The 24,029-nt window shown below is 33.5% G+C and overlaps 3 protein-coding genes and 1 long non-coding RNA gene across 7 annotated transcripts; 1 reads left to right on the top strand and 3 right to left on the bottom strand.

Annotated features, from left to right (window-relative positions):
- Window positions 1-357: 357 nt before the first annotated feature.
- Window positions 358-23,205, bottom strand: LOC125872465 (nitrogen regulatory protein P-II homolog). Of its 3 annotated transcripts, none has more exons than XM_049553199.1 (8): window positions 22,908-23,205; window positions 22,751-22,796; window positions 22,620-22,647; window positions 21,666-21,753; window positions 21,492-21,559; window positions 21,173-21,242; window positions 19,817-19,852; window positions 358-769 (listed from the first exon to the last, which is right to left on the bottom strand). In XM_049553199.1, exons 1-8 carry the CDS (start codon window positions 23,095-23,097, stop codon window positions 696-698), a joined length of 600 nt encoding a protein of 199 aa, XP_049409156.1. In that variant the 5' UTR covers window positions 23,098-23,205; the 3' UTR covers window positions 358-695. The 3 variants fall into 3 exon arrangements, with proteins under 3 accessions (XP_049409156.1, XP_049409155.1, XP_049409154.1); XM_049553198.1 differs by lacking the exon at window positions 19,817-19,852 and adding an exon at window positions 915-950; XM_049553197.1 differs by lacking the exon at window positions 358-769 and adding an exon at window positions 19,304-19,672.
- On the top strand, window positions 1,632-5,497 carry LOC125872451 (uncharacterized). Of its 2 annotated transcripts, XM_049553183.1 has the most exons (5): window positions 1,632-1,692; window positions 2,594-3,918; window positions 4,014-4,934; window positions 5,048-5,110; window positions 5,283-5,497. In XM_049553183.1, exons 2-3 carry the CDS (start codon window positions 2,737-2,739, stop codon window positions 4,776-4,778), a joined length of 1,947 nt encoding a protein of 648 aa, XP_049409140.1. In that variant the 5' UTR covers window positions 1,632-1,692; window positions 2,594-2,736; the 3' UTR covers window positions 4,779-4,934; window positions 5,048-5,110; window positions 5,283-5,497. The 2 variants fall into 2 exon arrangements, with proteins under 2 accessions (XP_049409140.1, XP_049409139.1); XM_049553182.1 differs by lacking the exon at window positions 1,632-1,692 and having other exon boundaries at window positions 2,434-3,918.
- LOC125872469 (uncharacterized) lies at window positions 6,399-7,203 on the bottom strand. Its single transcript, XR_007447133.1, has 3 exons — window positions 6,977-7,203; window positions 6,725-6,847; window positions 6,399-6,614 (listed from the first exon to the last, which is right to left on the bottom strand). It is a non-coding gene; the product is annotated as an uncharacterized LOC125872469 (long non-coding RNA).
- On the bottom strand, window positions 15,232-16,507 carry LOC125872462 (transcription factor MYB108-like). The gene is made up of 3 exons (XM_049553194.1): window positions 16,387-16,507; window positions 15,969-16,098; window positions 15,232-15,706 (listed from the first exon to the last, which is right to left on the bottom strand). The coding sequence occupies exons 1-3, from the start codon at window positions 16,505-16,507 to the stop codon at window positions 15,232-15,234; spliced, it is 726 nt and encodes a 241-aa protein (XP_049409151.1).
- Window positions 23,206-24,029: the final 824 nt, after the last annotated feature.

Below are 24,029 nucleotides of genomic sequence, written 5' to 3'. Positions count from 1 at the left end.
ACGTGGATTTGCACAAGCTTGGTATAATAATAAAGGAATCAAGTAACAACACGAAGTGAACCTGAGGAAGTGAAGTGAACGTAGACTTTATAATGTTTCCAATAATGAGACTATACTTTTTGGTAATAGGGGAAATAATGGTGGGAGATGAGATTCATGAGGATGAGTCCTTGGACTACCAGAAGCCTGTGACCGCAGAGCGGTTATTGCAGTAGCTATGTCCGAGGCTGGCGCAGTGCGCCCTATATGCTGCTTAAGTTTGCATTAGATTAATGGTTCGATGTATATTGCACAGGAGAGTACATACACATGAGGATCTAACAAGGCTAAAGTTTCGGATTTGATATATGTATCACTATATATATTAACGGCTCGTTTAGGAAATTGCTTGAATAGCTTATCATTCAATATCCACATTGATCAACTAACATATTACAGCACAACTTCAGCCAAAACGGGGGGAAGCAAAGTTACCGCGATTGTGCTGAAGAGTTCAAATACGAAATGGCTGCTAAGCTACGACTTTTCTGGAAATGGCTACTGAAACTACAGGTACACAGCAAGTCTCCAACTTTATTTTATTATTCCCTACTTGATAGCATGGACCTTGTTCCATAACTCAACACATAATATGGCCATGATACACAACTAAAGATGATCAAACCTTTCAACTTCAAGATAGAGGGCATTGCCGCTCAAGAAGTTGATAATGCAGAGGACATATCAGCATGCCCTCCCATCATCCTCTCTGCCTTTTCTCCCCGTTCTCCTGTTACAGTGTACCATAGAATCAATACAAGGGACAAGTTTTAACCTTTATAGAGGATATGAAATTCAGATGATAAATCAACCTACGAAGACTATCTAATTTATAAATACAAAAGAACTATCATTAAGCAAAACATTCTACTTACCAGTGCGAACTCTTATAACATCGGAGATGGGAGTCACTGCCAAAGTGGAAAAAAAAGAAGCATATTCAGTACATTTTGTAATATTTCCCTTACGGCAATAATGTCTAGCACATCAAGGTTCCGAGAATATTCAATTGGATTATGAAAAACTAATGATATCCCAATAGATGGCCCAACTTTAACAGCCACTTTGAACTTCAGGGTCTCTTCCACTTGTTTAAGATTTTCTTTTTTAGTTTAATACTAAAGAGAAAAATCCGCCCATTAACTGACCACTTGCTAATTAATACAATATGGCCATTAACTTGAGCACACAATAAGCTCTTCTAGCATCAGACGCGCGACCTCTGTGATGATCCACTCCAGGCTTGGCTCGACATTTGATTAGAACGGATGAAAATATAAAAGGGAAAAGGGTCAAAAATACCCCAAACTTTTGTTTATTGTTTGACTTTACCCTCGCCGTTAAAATGAAGTTAATTGTACCCCTCCCGTTACTAATTTCACCAAAATTACCCCTCATTTAGACGGAATCCCCAAAAGTGATCCAAATTGACCCAATTACCCGGATTTAAAAAAAAAACCCTATTCCCTATTTTTAACCCAATGACCCGACCCCCTCTAGGATAACCCAGTACCAATTAGATAATCTCACCCATTTCCATTTACCCATGCTCTCTCTTTAGAGATTCTCATTTTCTCCAAAATTTACCCATTAACTTTTCCTCTGCTTTCTACAGCGATCTTGCTCAACAAATCGATTCTTCGCCAACGAAAGGTAAGATTTTGGATTCTAAGTTGTTTTGTCTACGGTATCTCTCTTTCGTTGTTGATTACGAGTTAGGGTTTGTCTCCAAATTTTTGGCTCATTTGTTTGCCTCTTTACTGATATGTATTACGATATGTTAGTTAGGGTTTGTGGGTATCTGTCTTTCTGACTCATTTGTTTGCCTTTTTACCAATATATATTACGATCTGTTAGTTAGGGTTTGTGAGTATCTGTTTTTGGGTTATTTGTTTGACTTTTTACATCTAAAAATTAACGATTTGTTACTTTAGTTGTTGATTTACGAGTGTTGATGTTGTGGGTTAAGGTTTTTGAGTTATGGATTTACCTTTTTACATCTAAAATTTCACGATTGTTAGTTATTTGTTTGCTTTTTACGATTTAGGGTTTGTGGGTAGGTTTTAGAGTATTGATGAATTTGGAGGAGGTGGTTTAGGTTTTGGAGATGTTATTGAGTATGGGCTGATTTCTGGTCCCAATATTTAATTGGGAAATTCTTGATTGAATATGGTCCCTTTTTTATGTGGGGCCAATATTTTATTCATTCTTATTGAATATGGTCCCCTTTTTCTCCAAATTTCTTAGTTATTTGTTTGTTTTTTTTTTTTACAGTTTGTTAATGTTTATTCTTATTGAATGTGGTCCCTTGTTGTCTTTGTGTGCCTTTTTAGGAGTTTTGTTAATGTTTATTCTTATTGAATGTGGTCCCTTGTTATCTTTGTGTGCCTTTTTAGGAGTTTTGTTAATGTTATTACTATTTTTGGAAGTTATTAATGTTGTCTTTGTGTCCCTTGATTGTGTGCATTTTTACGTGTTCTGTTTTTCCTTTCTTAGTTATTTTGTCTCATTCATGATTTTGGAAGTTGTTAATGTTGTTTCTTGTGTGTCTTAGGTTGCCTAAAATGGTTTTGGTTGATCTAGTATTTCACTATGGTGGGAAATGGATAAGAGAGCCTAAATTGCTCTATGAGAGGAAGCTTGTTCACAAATGGGAAGGTTATGATTCTGATCTCTTATCTTACATAGATATTACTAATGAGTACATTAAATATATTAGGCTATGTGGGTGTGCAGCAGTTACTAGTATCTGTCCCTTCTGGAAAGTACTATGAAATAGAAGGTGATGAGGGGATTATGACATTATTGTCCTTTGTTAATGATAAATTTAATGTAATTAATTTATTTGTTGTTGATGATTGTGAGTTAGATGTTGATGTTGAGAATATAATCAAAATGTTAGAGACTGAGGTAGTTATTGATGATGTATCTACTGATTGTACTTCTAATGGTACTGAAAATGATAGTGATACTTCCAATGATAACTCTGATTATAATTCTGAAGAATTAGAGGTTCTTGCACTAGAAAGGAGGAGGGTAATTGATGGTAGCTTGTGTGATTACAAGGATTTACACAAGTCAATGACATTTAAGGATATAGCTGAAGCTAGAAGATACATTAGTTTGCATTCATTGGCAAATGGCTATAACTTAACTACTAAAAAAAGTGACAGAAAAAGACTTAGGGTTGTTTGCAGAGATAAATGCAACTTTGTATGTCTAATTTCTGGTGAAAAGCATGTTGCCGGTGTTAGAGTGAAAACATTGAAAAGAGATCATAATAAAGCATGCAAGGATCCATGTGCTAACTATAAGGTCAGTGCAACTACAATGGCCTTTTACTTTAAGAAGAAGTTGCAAGCTAATCCCAAATACAAGATAAAGAAAATGAGAGTTGATATGAAAACTGCTTTCAACATTAATGCTCATTTTGAAAAGTGTAAGAGAGCTAAAAGAATGATTTTGGAGGACATGGAAGGCAGTTTTTGTGATGATTATAAGAAAATTGTTGGGTATGCAAATGCTTTAAAAAAGAGTAATCCAGGAACTGATGTTGTCCTTAAGGTTTCAAGAAATGCATTAGAAGATAGAAAAAGAAAATTTTCGAGGATGTACATTTGTTTTGATCCATTGAAGAGTGGATTTAAGAATGGGTTGAGACATTTCATTGGCCTAGATGGTACATTTTTTAAGGGTAAAGCTAAAGGTCAATTGTTATCTGCTATTGGTCAAGACTCAATGAACCATTTTTATCCTATTGCTTGGGCTATTGTGGACAGAGAGTGCAAGGCATCTTGGGTGTGGTTCTTGGAATTACTTCAGAAGTCTCTAAACATCAACAATGGAGAAGGAATCACATTCATGTCTGATATGCAAAAGGTAAATTCTCATATTTGTCACTTCTTTATTCATTCTTACTTACTGTATCTTATAAATCTTTATCTGTTGTCTTATGTATTTTCATTTATCAACAGGGATTAATTGAAGCTGTTAAAAATATTTTACCTAATGCTATGCATAGATTTTGTGTGAGGCACATAGAGGCCAACTGGAGAAAAAAAGGTAAGAGATCTAAAATGATGACTAAGGTATTGTGGTGGTGTGCATGGAGCACCTACAAAGAGGAGTTGGATGATTATTTGAAGACCTTAGGTCAACTGTCTGAAGAAGCAAAAGACCATCTGTTGCATTTTCCAATACAAACTTGGTGTAGAGTATTTTTTGACACTATTTGCAAGAACAGTAAGGTGGAAAACAATTTGGTTGAGTCATTTAACTCTTGGATATTGGAAGCAAGACACAAGCCAATAATTGGTATGCTTGAGGATATAAGAATCAATGTTATGACCAAGTTTGTCAAAAATGAAGATGAACTGATGACTTGGAACTGTGATTGGAGTCCTATAGCTATTGAAATGTACAATGAATTCTTGAAGATTGCTAATGTGTGTGAATTAAATTTCAATGGAGATGATGGATTTGAGGTAAGTGAAGGAAATGACAGACACATTGTCAATTTGGCAGCTAAGAAATGCACATGTAGGGTATGGGATCTTACTGGAATACCATGTCCCCATTCAATCAAGGCTTTTCTTTACAAGAATCTTGATCCATTGGAAGAGATTCACTGGTGGTACTCTAAGGAGGCATATCTTTTGACTTACCATTGTAAGCTACAACCAGTGCCTGGTCAAAAGTTTTGGAAAATTGAAGTTGAACAGGCAATGGAACCACCATAATTGGTAAACTTAGTTGGCAGACCTAGAGTGAATAGGAAAAGAGATAAAGATGAAGCACTTAAGAGACAAACTGAGTGGGTTGCACCAAGAAGAGGGAGAAAAATAACATGTTCAAACTGTGGGATTCTTGGACACAATGCAAGAGGTTGTCATAAGGTAATCATTTCATTTGCTATGTAATTAGTTATTAGTTATTGTTATTGTAATTTTGATTTTTCTGCTATTTTATCAGTTTATCTTGTAATTGTGATTTTTTTGTTTTTTATCAGTTTAATCAGAATAGTGAAGAAGGCACTTCTAATACTAGACAAGTTAAGAGTAAGAAGAAAAAGGTAAAATCCATCTTTTTTAGTTCACTTACTTTACAATGTCATGCTTCAGTTTTGTGTAATTATCTCACTTCTAATACTGTAACTGTCTCACTTATTGCTATGTAATCCATCTTTTCATACTGTAATTGTCTCACTTCTAAAAGGCAAAATCCATATTTTTTTCTTATATTAGATGGATAAACAATGTGACAAGGGAAAAAAGCAAACAAATGAGAGGCATAAGAAACAACCTACTCAAGATTGCGCATCAGATGAAGATGAAGATGAAGATGAAACTGAAAATATGTTGGAGCAATTAAGAAAAGAAAAGGTATGAAAGTTGGACAATTTAATAACCAATTTTATAAGAGTGATGCTTAGTATATCATTGTGGTCTTTTAATCAGATGGATATGCGATCCAACAAGGAAAAGAAACAAGTAAAGGAGAGGCATAGAACACTAATTGATGAAGAAGATGTTGAGGACTTTCCCTTAACAGCTCCACAGCCTACTCAAGATGAAGATGAAGATTTTGATAGTGATGTTGAGGATGACATGCCATGGAAGCCAAGAGATTTTTCAGAGTTGAATTCTAGAACCCAACAAAGACAGAATCAGGCACGACCTACAGGATCAAGAAGAATCAACTTCCTTGGAGATGGTCCGAGTGTACCAAGTGATTTGTATGCACCAAAGGGACTTACGTGGAAGGGCAATGCATCTATTACTGGAAGAATGTTGGAGCAATCAAGAGTGGAAAAACTTAAGACAAAAAAGGGTAATGGCAAGGCACAACCATGACAAGTTCAGTAATGAAGACAATATTTTGTTATTTTGTTGCATGTTTTTGAGATACTAATGGCATACAAAAACATGTTTATGTGTTTAAAAGTTTTTTGTATTTGCACTAACTTCTTTTGGGGTATGTACTGAACTAACTTCTCTATGTTCAAATCAGTTTTTTGTCATTATATATGAAGTGTTCATCGTGTTCTGTAAATGTGTAAGGGAGAGATCATAAATGGTCATTTCTGTAAATGTGCAATTTTGTTCAGTTGTGTTGTTGTATGACAATAATGACGAGACCAGTAGTCTTTGTTGCTATAGATACATTGCATGTAATTTGGTATGTGTGCAGTTTAAGTAGGAAGCAAAAACATTTGACACTAACAAAGGAAGTCACTTAGTCGTTAATGCAACTAGAAATCCAACAAAAAGAAAACATGAAATCATAACTTTGTACTTTATCTTGTGATATTTGTCTTGAAATATCCTAACCTTTTCCACTACCAAATCATTCGATGCCTCCAATGTAGCAATTGTTTTCGACAAATGACCTATTTTTATCTTTAAATTTTCCACAACAATCTTCAAGTTCTCCATTTCAATCTTCGAATTCTCCACTTCAATCTTCGAATTATCCATTTCCATCTTGACATCTTTCAACGACGGCTCTAAATTACGTAGGTAAGCTACTTCAAGAAAAGCTTGGTCTTCCCATTCCCAATATCCACATGAAGAAAACTGCCATAAGAATACTCGAAATCAGTTCATACGAATAAATACGAAATAAGATCATACGAAGAAATACCAAATCAGATAAATAATAGGAATAAATAAGTTCATATACTTACATCCGGACGAGGACATCGGAAAAACCTTCTTCCCGAATTAGATGTAGTACTCGAAATCAGTGTTTTGACCACCAAACCACAAGAACATTTTCTTTGAGACGAATAACTATTTTGTGACATTTTCTGAGAAGAAAAATCAGAGGTGAACGAAAAAAAGATGCTGGAAGAACAATGGGTAGAACGAAAGAGAGATGCAGGAAGAACGAAAGAGAGATGTCGTAGGCAAAACAACTTAAAATCCAAAAATCTTACCTTTCGTTGGCGAAAAATCGATTTGTTGAGCAAGATCGCTGTAGAAAATCAGAGGAGAAGTTAATGGGGTAAATGAGAATCTCTAAAGAGAGAGCATGGGTAAATGGAAATGGGTGAGATTATCTAATTGGTACCGGGTTATCCTAGATGGGGTCGGGTCATTGGGTTAAAAATAGGGAATAGGGTTTTTTTTTTAAAATCAGGGTAATTGGGTCAATTTGGATCAATTTTGGGGATTCCATCTAAATGAGGGGTAATTTTGGTGAAATTAGTAACGGGAGGGGTACAATTAACTTCATTTTAACACCGAGGGTAAAGTCAAACAATAAACAAAAGTTGGGGGGTATTTTTGACCCTTTTCCCTTTTATATTTTCATCCGTTCTAATCAAATGTTTTTCATTTTGATTGGATATAAAATTTAAGGAATAAAATAGATATTTGAATTGTATGGTAGTTTTTATTAAAGAAGTTACAAAATGAGTATGTCTTTTAATTTTGATCTTGTGATTTTAAACTTGTTATATAAGATATTTGAATTGACGACTTATTAAATATAGAAAGAGCCACTTGTGACAAGCCAAAAATGAAAAATAAAGACACTTAAACAGTGAGGACGAACATGTGTTACTTGATGGAGAAGATGATCAGGGTGAGAAGGGAAATCATCAAAATAATTTATTTTTAATTGATCAAAACCCTTTTTATTTGACCGTTTATTGTTTTTTTCTTTAATTTATTTTTGTGTGTATAATGACATGGCTTTAAAATAAGCTAGCATGACATAATTGGTCATTTAATCCACGTGGATATGTTTGGTCAACACACGCGTAGGGTCAACAGAAAATTGTGAAAAAAGTGTCAACATGACTCAGCGGGGCATGACATTAAGTGTCTAAAATGAAAAAAGTCAAGTTAAGGTGTCTAAGTGAAAATTCTTGCAAACTTTAGGAAGTCACCGATGGGTTAATGATCCTACAAAGTACATTCACACATCGAGTTTTTATTTTATATGAAAATATTACTAAGCTTGTTTCAAATAATATTTTACCTTAAGACTTTATTGTAAGCATAAACTTGATAAATGTCACGATCTTAGACAAGATAATTTAATGTTATCTTAAGACTTTATTGTAAGCATAAACTTGATAAATGCCACGATCTTAGACAAGCTAATTTAATGTTACCTTAAGACTTTATTGTAAGCATAAACTTAAAATGCACGTCAGGATCTTAGACAAGATAATTTACCGAGAGGCGTTATAGATTACCTGAAGATATTATCGTGGAGAGTGATTTTTACGCCTCCTTGTCCTAATCTTACGTTATCACAATTGTCGGTGGCAAAAAAATGTAGAGAATTATATGATAACCCTAGTGAGTTGAAGGAGGACCAATGTATAAAGGCATAATTGATACATAAATATGCCTTTTAACTTAGCCTCAACTCAAATTTATGCCCTCAAACTTTGGTTATGTACAAGTAAATACTTAAACTTCTATAAAGTTGAATAAATAGACATACTTTTCCTACATGTATTATGTCATGTTGGACTCATGTGTTTACTTGTTCAACTTTATACAAGTTTAAATGTCTACTTGTGCACATCCAAAGTTAGAGGGCATAAATATGAATCGAGGTCAAGTTAAAAGGCATATTAATGTATTAATTATACCTTTATAAATTGGTCTTTCTTCCACTAACTAGGGTTATTGTATAATTCTCTACACTTTTTCGCTGCTGGCATTCATGATTACGACTAGGATAAGGAGGCATAGAAGTCACTCTTCACGATAATGTCTTCATGTATATTTCTATAACGCCTCTCAGTAAATTATCTTCATTGTGATGCACATTAAATTTATACTTACAATAAAGTCTCAAGGTAAAATATTATTTGAAACAAGTTTAGTAATATGCGAGGTTTTACAAGAAAATTCATGTGCGGACTACAAAATTGAATATCCTTCCTTGTATATAGTAGTAATAAAAGAAAAAACATTTCCAAACGAAGCTTGACAACAGTGACTTCCAACCAATTATTGACAGCATGAACAACAAGCTTTCTGGTTAGAAGATGAAGTTCTTCAACATGGCTGGCAGAACTATGCTAGCTAGGGCTTCTCTAGGAAGTATCCCCTTTCATATTATGTAGTACATCAAAATCCCTGCAAAAGTCCACAACTCTATAAATAGAAACCAAAGGAACTTTATTTGAGGTACTACTGCTTAAAAGAAGAAAAAAAAGCTGTACATAGTAAACTAAACATGCTTACAAGCTCTAAAGAAAAAGAAGGTATCCAAAAAAGAGATATCAAGAATAGAGATCCTGCATATCAACCTCTACTAGAGAATCTACCACAATCATGAAAGCATGTGGAGTACTATTCTTATCAATAAATACTCTAAGCCTAAACCCAATTGGAGAGTTAAGCATGTTCCAAAACATGGGGGGTCTCTCTTGGATGGATGGAGGGATAGGAAAAATGGTTACAGATGGGTGGCCCATAAGAGAATTAGAGTCAACTTCTTTAATGACATCCAACTCCCCACTAGAGCACTATTAGAAGTATGATTCGGGGTCCCCTACTAAGGGAGGAAGATAACCTTAAGATAAGTAACTTTAATAGAAATGGACTCTGGCACCTCTCTGGGTTATCCATATCCCTTCCTGACCACCTTATAGGTTGGACTGTCAACACTCACCACCTCCACCCCCATAAAACTAAAGAAGACCAGCTAGTTTGGGGTCACACAACTAATGGAAGGTTCTCTACTAACAATGCATATATCTTTATCCACGTCAATATTGTCGAAAGACATCAAGTCAGCAACACACAGAACTTTAAATGGAACTAGAGAATCTAACGCCCTAACAAGATCAAGAACTTCCTCTGGCTCATGAACCATACCAGACATCCTACAACTAAATACCTCCATGGACTAGGCATTAATGTTAACCAAGATTGTCACTTAGACATTACTGATCATATCTTCTTTAAGTGTGCTAATCCCTCTGACTTCTGAGCTAAGGTTACCTGCAACAACACTCATGCCTGCATTTTTCATACGTTCAACCTTTCCATTGAAATTTGGAAGAATCTTTGAAATCCGCTTAGAGGGAAACCCTATAATGTTATGCTCTCTTGGAACTTCGTGCTTCTCTTTTGTTTTTTTTTTTGGAACATTTGGTTTTAAAGGAATAACAACTTTTTAAACGAAAGGAAAAGGTCATTCAACCTAGCATTCTTCCAAGTTACTGAGTACCACCTTCTCATCGACCAAACTCCCATCCCTAAAGGACAACCATATACAATCCTTGTCAAATGGAACTCCGCTCCTCTTGAGACTTACATGCTTAACACTGATGGTTCTGTCATGTTCAGCCTTGGTATTGGCGGAATCGGAGGTATTATTAGAAACCATAGAGGGGATTGGACCCTGGATTCAATGTCAAGGCCCCTCACATGAATTCCATAATGGAAGAGCTCAAAGCCCTACAAGGCTCATGCTACTTTTGGAAATAATTTCTCTTATTACTATTATATACAAGGAAGAGTATCCACTTTTGTAGTCTACACATTAATTTTCTTGTCCTTTTTATTCAAAAAGAAATTCGTAAGACCTTGAATATTTGATAAATTTTAAGAACTTTAAAAGAAATTGTATGCTACTAGAAATTACGCTGTCATGAAAAAGGAAATAATGATCCTACAAAGTATATTCGTATATTAAGTCTTTATTTTATATGAAAATACTACTAAACTTGTTACAAATAATATTTTACCTTAAGACATTATTGTAAGCAAAAACCTAATGCATGTCAAGATCTTAAACAAAATAATTTACTGAGAGGCGTTATAGAAACATACCTAAAGACATTATCGTAGAAATCACTTTCCACGATAATGTATTCAGGTATGTTTCTATAATTCCTCTTAGTAAATTATATTGTATAAGATCCTAATGTGCATTAAGTTTATGCTTACAATAATGTCTTGAGATAAAATATTATTTGTAACAAGTTAAGAAATCTCAATATACAAATATACTTCGTAGGATCAATATTACCTTTATCATGACAACATCATTTTTAGTAGCATATAAAAAGTCCTTAAAGTTCTTAAAATTTATCAAATATGCATGGTCTTACAAATTTCAATTTGAATAAAAAGGACAAGAAAAATCAAGTGCAAACTACAAAACTAGATATTCTTCCTTATATATAATAGTAATAAAAGAAGAAATATTTCCAAAAGTTGCAATTCTGATCCACCTTATGACTGATAATAAATCACTCTTGATTACATATAAATATAGTAATAATTTTTTAATGAGTATCAAATAATGTAAATTAACAACTAATGAAGTGAGTGTATCTATGCACTATCATGATTCAAATTCAAACAAAGATATAAATAGAATATCTAATCTTTTAAATTTACTTAAAAACCTTGACAGTTAAAGTTATATTTTTATAAGAGAAAAATGGTCAAATTTGATAAAAGTTTCACTAGTACATTATTTTTAAGAATTGAAAGTAATATTTATATATTCCTAACTGGTACTTCAACATTTACATATATAATATTAAGCACCAATTGAATTAACATTCATATATATTGGGGTGTTTGAACTTCCTCATTCAATGGTTGTCTGCTAAATAAGTTTCTACACCAATTGTCTCTTCAACATATTTGTATTTAATTTTTGTTCTTATTTATTTCAAGTATTTAATTTTTGTTATTGTAGTCTATTTAATAAAAAATTGTAAATGAAAATATTTTTGGCATAAGTACTCACATGTTATACCCCATATGATTTGGTTTCTAAAAATTCATGTTCTATTGGGCATAAAAATTTAGTTGCTAAAAAGGAAAAACTTGGAAGATCTATATATTTTTAATAGTTTCTTAATGAAAGTGTTATGTAGAAAACCACTTGCCTCATAGTAGACACATATTCCACTAGCCTTCTGCTTTGTAGCACGCCATTTCTTCATCAACTTATCCAAACCAGTTATGTCACTGCACACTCCTTTGTATCCATAGATTTTGGAAAGCACCGAGTATAATGCAGGATGGTCGTGCTCCAATGTGTAGATTCCATTTGCTGCAATCTCTCCGAGCTCTAGACATGAGTGCAAGCCACATGCTCCTAGCAACGCTCCCAGACCTGATACCATTCTTCAGCATCCTCTCAAACTCCTGCATTGCCCTCTCTGCAACCCCATGTCTTGCATAACCTCCAATGATTGAATTCCTTGCAGGGATTGACTCAAAAATTGCAGAAAGCAACTTCAGTTCTCCACATTTAGCGTACATGTCAACAAGGGAGGTCAACAAGACGACATCAAGAGGGAAACCAGACTTCAAGATGCACGCAAAAACTTGATTGCCTACCAGAACAGCAGAGTAGCCTGCACAGGCATCTAAAACAGTTGAAAACGTAAAATGATTAGGATGAGAACTCGAGTTCAATATCAACTTAAAAAATTTCAAAGCCTTCATAACTCTCCATATTACACATACCCTCTTATCATTGCTATCCAAGAAACCACATCTTTCTCACTCATCTCATCAAAAAACGAATTGACCTTCATTAAGCTTCTTGTTCTCAATATACCCATTGATCAAAGTACTCTAAGTAAAAAAAAAATATCATACGCGAAGCCAGGATTAAGAGTTTGGAGTTCTAAAAGAGAGGGAGGGTGGTTTGGATTAAAGGGGGTTCAAACCCACTACTCTAGCGTTTCACAGTCACTTCTTTACCATTGAACCGTGTTCACAAGTTAATATACACATATATTATCTAATAAAAATACACGGTCTACCGAAAAGCTACTGGGTCTGATCAAAAGCCCTCTGTGCCTCACTTGTGCACCCAAACTTCATATAACCCAAAATTAACACATTCCACAGCATAACATCTTTGTCCAAAATTTCATCAAAAACTCGACCTAAACCTCTGTAATCATCCAAATCAACATAACCCCTCATCAAATAAATTGAGACTTATCCCCAAACAGAGCACAAGATCATGAAGCTGAGGAATCAAATGCTTGAAATAAAAAATGCAAGAAGGAGCTAACACATACAGTGAAAGTGAGCTCATTGGTCACATTTCTCCACATCTGTTCATATCTAGAAAACATCTATATACTTTCTCCGGGTTGTTGGCATTGCGCTACCCGGAGAGCATTGGTGTTCCAACAAATGGCATCTCTGTGAGGCATTTGGTCGAACAGGTACTCTGCTTGTTGGATGTGGCTGTGTTTGAAGCAACAAGCAATAAGGGTATTCCATGATACGACGTTTGTCAAGTGAGGGCTTTGATCGAAGAGCTTTCGAACTTCTTGGAGGTTTTCGTTTCCGATGAAGCTGTTGAGGGTAGAAATTTGGCGGCGAAGAGCAAAGGTGAGCAGCGCCGTCATTTGACTCTTGTAGCCCCGATCTTTTACTCCCTCCGTTTCTATTTATATATCACTGTTTTAGGTTTCACATTCTTAGAAACTAGGTAAGTTTACTTACTCTTATTTAGTGTTATCTTTAGAGTTGTCAAAAATTGTCAGCGCAGCCCACTCGGCCCAAGCATCACAGGTCAGGGAATTTGATGGGCTAGGACGGGTCGATCCTTCATTTTGGAAGGACATGAAAATGTCTAACTCAATCCAACCCTAAAAGGACTTGAAAAACCTATCTCAACCCTACCCCGATAACGGGTTTGGTTGGGGCGGCCCCATGGGCTAAGCCCATTTTGACGGTTCTAATTATCATGAAGTCAAGTTTTCAATAAATAAATATGAATTAATTTATTTTGATTAATTAAATTGACATGAACATGAATTAATTGTTTAGTTTCCTATGTTTAGTCAAATTCATATTTTTAAATTAATAATTCTCAAGGGTAAAATAAGAAAAATAATATCATTATTGATTTTGTGAAATGATAAGTATTAAAGAAAAATATTTTTAGTACGGAACGACATATAAATAGAAACGAAAAAAATACAATTTATCTTATAGGTTACTATTCTATTTTATACTCTCATCTATTCCTTTTTAATTGTCATATATACTAAAAATAGTTGTCATTTAATTAATCAAAAGGGAATTAATTATTTTTTTCCAACTTTACCTTTAACGTTAATTATTTTAGAATCGAGAGTCACATATATAGATAAAGATTAAAGAACTAATAAGGAATATATTCGTCAAACAACACTCTACTAATTTTTTCTCAAAGATTGTGTCAAACCTTATGATAACAATTAAAAAGGAACGGCAGAAGTTTACCTTCCTTACTAACTACCTGATTAAAAAAGTTAAATTATAGCTAAAGTGAGATAGATATTTTAGAACAGAAGGAGTAGTATAATTAAATTACGATAAACGTGTCAATCACACATTTAAAGTATGCAAAAGTTTTTATGACCTTCTAATTAACTCACTCTTTTGGTACTCCCTCTGTTCCTAATTACTTGTCCACTTTTGAATTGACACACCTATTAAGAAATCAATTAATGACATGGTGAGTTTACCGTTTTATCCTTATTAATTATGAAGTGGATGAAAAGTTCTACATTTTTCAAAGTAATTAATCATTTAATTGAGGATATAATAGGTAAAAAAAATTGTCATTTCTTGATTTATCAAAATGGACAAGTAATTAGGGACAACTATAAAAAAAAAAGTGGACAAGTAGTTAGGGACAGAGGGAGTATTATTTGCCATTATTACCCACTCACTAATTACCTGATTAAAAAATAAGTTAATTCGTTCTTGAATTCACAATCTAAAATACATCTTGCATCATGACTTTCAAGGATAGTAAATCAAACACTTAACTCTTTAATTCCCCCCCCCTAAATTTACCCTAAATTGTGCCTCATTTATTCTTTTTCCACATTTCCATAAACAAACTCCTTCTTTTATAGAAGTTTCCTTTTTTTTTGTTAGTCTTGAAATAGAAAGTTTTATGATCATACGAAAAAAGTTATACAACGTTTGTTAATTATATATTACGTACATGCATGGAAAAAAATTGACGCGATGGGTGCGCATGCATATATATACACTATAATAAAGGTGAAAGAGAATTCATAGTTAAAGTTTACACGATGAGTTTTTATAATAATTTCAAGCAAATATTACAATAATAATTATCTAATTGGGTTCACCAATTGAATAATTATATTTTTTTTGTAAGTTCTTATATATATATATATAGGATTATTGAGTTCACATGTACTCGTAATTAGAGCCAAAGGTCCATTTCATCCAAACTTAGCATTTCTGCACTTGCCCAATAATTGTGACAGTAGTACTGATCATCCTCATCATGAGATGAATAATTATAAAGTGTCATGTCTGAAGGGGTTGAAAAATCATGAGAAATATTAATTCCATCTTCAAAACTAGACAAGTTGTTCCAAATATTACTATCATCTTCTGTTACGAATGAATCCGTTGATGATGAGATGACATTAATGTTTGGACAAATATTGATATTGTTGGGAGAATAATTCTCCGTCACGATTAATTCAGAAGAAGAAGTCGGTATTTGTTGAGCCAGCAGAGAAGGCATCCATTGATAGAGAAGGAAGTGTCGAAATTGTTGGCTATTGATTTCGCAATGAAGCTCTTTTGCATGCTTTTGCACTTTAGTTCTCCAGTAATTCTTAACATCATTATCGCTTCTCCCAGGCAAATTTTCTGCTATCTTTGACCATCTGTTTATTTTGTTAAAAAAAACAAAATAACTATTATTTTATGAGTTCAACTTTTAGAAAAATATATGTAACCATACGCATAATTGTGATGCTCATCATATACCTACCATGGTTGAAAAACCATTGACCATATCTTTGACTATTTATTTCTTTCTTTTTTTGTTAAAAAAACAACAATTATATATGGGTTCAAACTTTTATAAAATATAATTATTTCATTTGTCTCAGTTTATATGACATATTATATATATAGTTTACTTACCTATTTCCGAAGCGAAAATGAAGGAGTAGAATAAGGAACTGCTCTTGAGGAGTTATTTTTCCTCGTCGTAAATTTGGCTGCAAATAATTCAGCCATCTTAGTCTACAACTCTTACCGCTACGCTTCAACCCTATATTGATATATATACGTAATTATTTTTTGATGAAAGAAACAAAATGATACATATATTTTGTATACATACTTCATTTGCATGTAATATGTAGGAAATGATAATATATGTTTAAATTAAATTAGATGAGATGATAAATCACCTACACTATGATATGGCATCAACAGGCTCATGATTATCAAATTAAAAAGAAAATGAAGAGACATATCAACACATGAAAGACGTATTGAATAAATATATAATATGATTAAGTAAATAAATGTGTGATCTCTCAGCATGACATAATACCAGCAACGTGAGCGAGTGAATTCCAGCGTCCTTGTCCAAATAGGGAGATGGAATGGATGAGTTTAGAGTCTTCATCAAGACTCCAAGGTCCTTTCTTCATCTCCATTGATACTTGTTCCATTCTCAAGACTCGAATATTGTTATGGATCGTTGTTTCAATTAGCTAAGGGACTATATATAAGTACATAGAAAGTGTCCTTGGCCATGAAAGTCCTTTTTAATTGGTTTGAGAGGTAGTGATTTTAAAAGTTTGAGATAAGGTTGCATAAAAAGAGAGGATTGTGTACGTTCGTTAGTACTACTACGTACTTGCTAGTAGACGTGAATATCACGAAAAGTTTTGGAAGAATAAAAAACGAATAATCTCTGTCAAGTTCAAGAATGTTTTCAAACCGTCTTCTTGTAACTTATTTTGTATATTTTGTGATTGTATGCATGTCATACAAGTTCTCTACATATTATGGAACTTGTAACTTGAGAAAACATATGCATGACCAATGTGTATATTGATAGAGAACTTTTGTTTAGGTCTTAGGGCAATAAATAAGACTCATAAAATTAAAATAGTAAGTATGCTCTAATTTGAATTCAAGTGTGAAATTATCCCTAATTAATTTGAATCCAAATTTGATTTTTGCAAAAATATTTCAACAAATATATTTATTTATTTTATTATTATGAGAATTACACGACCAATTGTGAGAAAGAGTATATATATATATATATATATATATATATATATATATTTGACTTCATGTTTAAAGTTTGTAGGTATCCTGACAAAGAAATAATAGAAAAAGACCGTCAGTATTTGATTCGATATTTTGTAGTCTTATGTTAAAGGAATTAGGAATTTGTTTAATTTGGTAGTGCTAAGCTAAAGTTAAACCGCATTTACCACTAGAAGGATGCCAATTAATGCCTTTATTCCCTTACCACTCCAAAATCACCCTAAGCAAGGAAGGTTTAAATCTAATCCCACACTTTTTTAACCTATTAACTTTAAATTCTGAATCTAGACAACGTTTTAACCATTATAAATAGAATTGTATATCAATCAGTTCGGTTTGATTTTGAAGTTTATCAATTTAACTTATGAGTTATTGATTTGTAAACATGTTAAAATCGTTATAGAACCATTAAAATATTGATTTCGATCACTATCAGTTCGATTATTGGTTCAACCGTTAATATTTGAAAAATTAGCATTAAAAGTCACTTAGAAACAAGATGACAAGCCAAATAAACCATGCACATGAGTTGATAGATTGCATCTTGAGCAAAACTACAAAAGCAAACACTGACACATTCTAAAATAATTGAGAGTTTGAGACAACTAGAAATTAAAGGATGTCAAGTACTCTATATACTGAATAATATAAATATGTATCGATTAATCTATTAAAAAAAAACTTCAAACCACTAAAAACCTATAACTCGATAATAAAAAAAATTAGAACTATTACTAAAACCACTAAATCAATAATTCATTATCGATAAATCATAAAATTCAAAATCCGACTAGCAAATCTATGGTGTATATGTTTGAATGCAAAGATTCTTAACCCACCAAAAAAAAAGAGGTTCCTTCATTGACAAGATCACTTGCTGCTGAGAAGGCCAGCAAGATTATTGACGTAACACAATGCTTACAAAATTCCAACAAATGGTGGGTTTGGGGGAGAATCAAATGACCAGAGGTGAAACAATTACAACTATTTTCTACCATTTCTATTTGTCACTATTATAATTAGGATTGTGTACAGTTCGATTTTAAAGTTTATTGGTTTAACTTATCGATTATTGGTTTGTAATACGCTAAATCGTTACAGAATCATTAAGATATTGACTTATCGTTAGATTTATTAAATTTTATCGGTTCGGTTATTGATTTAACCGTTAAGATTTGACACAAAAAAAAATATCATTAGAAATCACTTAGAAACAAGGTGATAAGCCAAATGAACCATGCACATGAGTTGATAGATTGCTTCTTGTGCAAAACTGCAAAAGCAAACACTGATACAATGTAGAATAATCGATAGTTTGAAACAACTAGAAATATAAGTATATGAAACTAAGCTCTAAGTCAAGTACTTTATATACCAAATGATATAAATATACTATCGTGTTATAAATATAAAACTATTAGTAAAATCACTAAATCAATAACCTATTATTGATAAATCATAAAATTAAACTTTCAAAATTCCAACAAATGGTGGGTTTGGCGGAGAATCAAATGACCAGAGATGAAACAAATACAACTATTTTCTACCATTTCTATTTGTCACTATTTATTTGGATTTAAAATTTGTGATCTCAAAATATATCATGAAAGATTTGTGATTATATAAAGTATTTTGTTTAGGATAAAATAGAAAATTTAAACTAAAATTGTTTTCGAAAATACAAAAAAGATATTCTTTTAATAGTGTCATATAAGCTTAGTACTTACAAGTTCAGCCACATTCATTCTCCTGTATATGATTCTTTTGCAGCACTAGAAGTGGTCATTTTTTCACTATTGATACGTGGATTTGCACAAGCTTGGTATAATAATAAAGGAATCAAGTAACAACAACACGAACATATACTCAGTGTGATTCCACAAGTGAACCTGAGGACGTGAAGTGTACGTCAACCTTATATTGTTTCCAATAATGAGACTATTTTTTGGTAATAGGGGAAATAATGGTGGGAGATGAGATTCATGAGGTTGAGTCCTTGGACTACCAGAAGCCTGTGACCGCAGAGCGGTTATTGCAGCAGCTATGTCTGAGGTTGGCGCAGTGCGCCCTATGCTGCTTAAGTTTGCATTAGCCTGAATTAATGGTTCAATGTCTATTGAACAGAAGAGTACATACACATGGGGATCTAACAAGGCTAAAGTTTCGGATTTGATGTATGTATCACTATATATATTAATGGCTCGTTTAGGAAATTGCTTGAATAGCTTATCATTCAATATCCACAGTGATCAACCAACATATTACAGCACAACTTCAGCCAAAACAGGGGAAGCAAAGTTACCGCGATTGTGCTGAAGAGTTCAAATACGAAATGGCTGCTAAGCTACGACTTTTCTGGAAATTGGCTACTGAAACCACAGGTACAGGGTAAGTCTACAACTTGTTTATTTTATTCCCTACTTGACTGCACACAACTAAAGATGATTAAACCTTTCAACTTCAAGATAGAGGCATTGCCGCTCAAGAAGTTGATAATGCAGAGGACATATCAGCATGCCCTCCCATCATCCTCTCTGCCTTTTCTCCCCGTTCTCCTGTTACAGTGTACCATACAATCATTACAAGGGACAAGTTTTAATCTCTATAAAGGATATGAAATTCAGATGATACTCAACCTACAAAGACGATCTTATTGAAAATTCCAAAAGGACTATCATTAAGCAAAACATTCTACTTACCAGTGCGAACTCTAATTACATCAGAGATGGGAGTCACTGCCAAAGTAAAAAAAAAAAACAGCATCAATAATTCAGCATTTTGTAATATTTCCCTCAAGGCAATAATGTCTAGCACACCAAGGTTCCGAGAATATTCAATTGGAATATGAAAAAGTAATGATATCCCAATAGATGGCCCAACTTTAACAGCCACTTTGAACTTAAGGGTCTCTTTTTTTTTTGATTTGCGACTTAAGGGTCTCTTTCACTCATTTAAGATTTTCTTTGCAAGGAAAAACATGTCATGTTTAAACGTTAGCAAGATCAATATTATGTAATATGATTGCACATATGTTACCCAAGAGATTCCTTGCTAAATAGAGACTTGGCCAAAAGCAAAGGATCCCTCCCAAACACATACATGTGAACTAGTTACCACTGGAAACTGTGTTTTATGCTCTTCAATAAATTTCTTCTAAATAGATACCTGTATCTTTTTTAGTTTTAATACTAAAGAAAAAAAATCCGCCCATTAACTGACCACTTGATAATACAATATGGCCATTAACTTGAGCACACAATAAGCTCTTCTAGCATCAGAGTCAGACAACCTGTGTGATGATCCACTCCAGGCTTGGCTTGACATTTTGGCAGATAAAAATTAAATTAAGATCAAAGATAGGCTTCTAACATGAGAAACATACTCACCAAATAAAAAGCCTTGAGAGGAAAACATACAAGAGTGTGTGTGTGTGTATCGATAAATCATAAATGTATGTATCTTTATAAGCTAGAAACTGAAATCATGTTTTCTCACAAGACGTTTAAATATTTAAGAAAATAAGCATCAAACAAAGGAGAGCTCAACAAATTTAGGCTCCAATTAAACTATTGTGAACAATGTCACGGATGGATTTCCTTGTCTGATAAAATAGAAGGTAAAGATCAAAAACTTTGAGATTCCTCCAGCTTTTTATCTTATTTCAAGTTTTGGGATAGTATCTCTATTTGTTTCATCTGGTAGACTAAGCCCTACATCATCTTACAGTACACCGTCTCAGTGGAACCAAAAGACTTTGTTTATACAAATATATGGATCGTCATTGCAAGCATGTATTAAAAGGCTTGCTGGCATTGGTTTTCCCACTTCATGTGCAACACACTTAGATTACTGAGGCAAACATTTGCTTGGAAACAAAACAGCAAATTAAAGATTATGATTTATGTGTTACACCTTACCCTGTACAGAAGATATGTCATGAATCATGATATGAAAATATACAGCATACTCATTGAGGAAGCATTAACTAAATGGTTTCAAGCTTTGGTTAGAGAATTTACATCAAAAACTTCAAGATCATGAAGAGAAAAACTTACAGAATATCTTTCCATCACCTATTTCACCAGTTCTTGCCTCTTCAATTATCTTGGCAATGACTCCCTCAACCTAATAAGACAGCATTACAGGTTAGATTAGAATTGACATCTAAAAATCACAATTATATCGCAAGGAGCACCACTTAGATAAAACTTCTATATACATAGGATAGATAAATGGCACTTTAACCATATACTTCTATAATCATGTACTTTAACCATATAATTCTATAATCATATACTTCAACCATATACTTCTACACATATGATTTTAAATTATAGCGTGGAAAGCTTGATCAAGGCCTTTTAAATTCAAAACCTGGTCTTTGCTGACAACAATCTCCATTTTTACTTTTGCAACAAACGTGTCTTCAGAGAATTCAGAGCCTGCAAACAGCAGATAACTTCAAAACCCAAGGAAGAGTCTCTTTTTAATAGAGAAATATTCAAGACAACCTTAATTAACACTTAAAATTGATGAATGTTTCCATACCAGCTTGCCTCTCAGTCAAGCCCCCTTGGGCGCCAAAACCACGAACATCCGAAACAGTGACACCACGAATGCCCATTTTCAGTAGTGCCTTCATAATTCAGAAAACATGAGTAAATAATGGAGGCTTTTAGCTTCGGGGATTAGATGTTTTGAAATATCTACAGGAAAATGGCTGCCTTCAATCTAGTTGTGAAATGGAGTTCAATAGTCATCACAGAATCTGCGCTTCACTTCACCATATTGTTAAATATTCTAGCGTTTCAGGAGGAACTTTTTTTTCCTTTTGTATGTGTGTGTGTGGATGGGAGCTGGGGAGTTTTACCTCATTTCACTCCAACCTCTAAATTTAATACGTCGAACCCCTTATTGTTCCTTCGGTGCTAGATAATATTAGGACATCCTGATCTAAAGCCCGTGTCCCCTTGAAATTTTTTCAACTTATCCATAACAAGACTTCTTAGTATCAAAAAGCAAAGAATTTGTCTCTGACAGCTTAAAAGCTACTCAATACTGTTCTATCAAAAGGATTATCCATAGGGTCATTATATGACAATATAGCAAAGAAAAAGGTATATACATAATAAGCTCTATGAAGAAATAAGACTGTATAACAAGAAAGAACCAGGATGAAATTCAAACTTAACAGTACTGATATTAGTAGAGCAAGCTAGCAGCATTTCGATTAACCCTTTGGCTCTTTGTAACTTTATCACAACTGAGATTGAAGCTGTGCTGTAAAAGTATTTTCCACAATATATAGGCTTTTCTATGATGTCATAGAATGCAAAATTGTGGTTGAGTAAAAAAACCCAAAAAAAAGTCCAATAAAGAGCCTCAATTTAAGCATTCATGTAGGCATGAAACCTTAAGAATCACAAAGGGAAAAGATTATTTTTTTTTTCTAAAAAGTGGCGCATGCATATGAAAATTGAAAGAAAAAATTCGAGTTCTTACCGAAGAAACCTGTTGAATTCTCCAAGGTCTAAGTCCATTCCAAAATTTGCAGAAGAAACGCAAAATTGAATCAGTGAACAGAGTAAAGAAAGCAGATTAGAATACATAGTAAATAAAATTGATGATATCACCTAAGAATTGCTTCGACTTTGTAAAATTTCGCATCGGGGACGAAATCTGAAAAATCAAAACCGACCCATTACTACCATAAGCAACAAAAGAAGGAAAAACACTGACCCATTACTAAATAAATGAAATTATGAAGTGGGGTTTAAGCAAAATTGAAACCTGGAGAGGTTTGAGCTCTGATAATCGGGAAAGAAGGAGCATTTTGACAGCGTTTGACGGTGAGCTGCGAAGGGAAGAACTTGGGTTGAACAACGGTGATGGAAGTGAAATGAGGGAATTGTGACAAGGGTGGAGAAGAAGAAAAGGAGTGAAGGGAGAAATTGGATTTTGAAAGCGAGGGAGAAGCCATTGGCGTTGAGTTGCAGAAGAGAAAGCTAGTAATCGATGAATTCTATGGCCTTAAAAATAGTGAACTGAAGTGACGCCATTACTGAATAATTTGGATTCTTTACCTTTTCTCTTCGTTATTATCGATGGAAAAAATATTCAAGTACAAAAGGAAAATGATTAAAGTAATAGCTCGAAAAAAGAAAAATAAGTAAGGCAGTTTAAAATTGAATCAAAATCAATAATTCAAATTGAGAAATTTATCAATAATGGGTTATTGATTTAGCGATTTTGATAATAATTTTAATTTATTAAAATATATTATGGATTCTTAACGGTTTGAGGTTGTAACACCTCGCAAATTCTACTTTAAGGATCTAAATCATTTGTCATAAGTATGTAAGCTTGGATCGAGTGACATCCAACAAGTACATGCGTTTTAAAGTCCATTCCTAAGTGTGAGAAGTGAATCGGCAGTGGTTTAGACTAAGTTTTAATAGCTTTTCTACGGACTAAGTTTGCGCATTAGTTCATGCAAGAGTCAATTTCAAATGACTATTCTATCTACATATGAAGAGTTAGATGTCCTATTACCTATCAAATTAATTGTCTATCAGTCTTCTTTCCAACGCCACCACGATTGCGTCAAATCGAGGTCCAAGTCAAAAGTTATGATCATTTTATTTTGGAGATCATGAACAATTCTGAACCAACGAAACGCCGATCTAGCGCTAGTTGAGTAAAATTTAAGAGATTTTCTATTTTTGAACATATGTTTCTTTGGCGTTAAACAATGTTGGGTAGGCGTTTCACCGGTTGAAACGCTGATTGGACGACGAAAAATCATTTAAGTCGACTTGGGCCCGATTTTTCTCATTTTTGACCATTCTTTCAAGTCTTAAAAGTGGTTTTCTCTCCTCCTCTCATCCTCATCTTGATGTAAATCTTTTTTCA

This window comes from Solanum stenotomum, chromosome 8, assembly GCF_019186545.1.
Source record: "Solanum stenotomum isolate F172 chromosome 8, ASM1918654v1, whole genome shotgun sequence".
In the NCBI taxonomy this organism is placed as follows: domain Eukaryota; kingdom Viridiplantae; phylum Streptophyta; class Magnoliopsida; order Solanales; family Solanaceae; genus Solanum; species Solanum stenotomum.
Note: the sequence above shows the minus strand (reverse complement) of the source record. Positions and strands in the feature narration are given on the sequence as shown.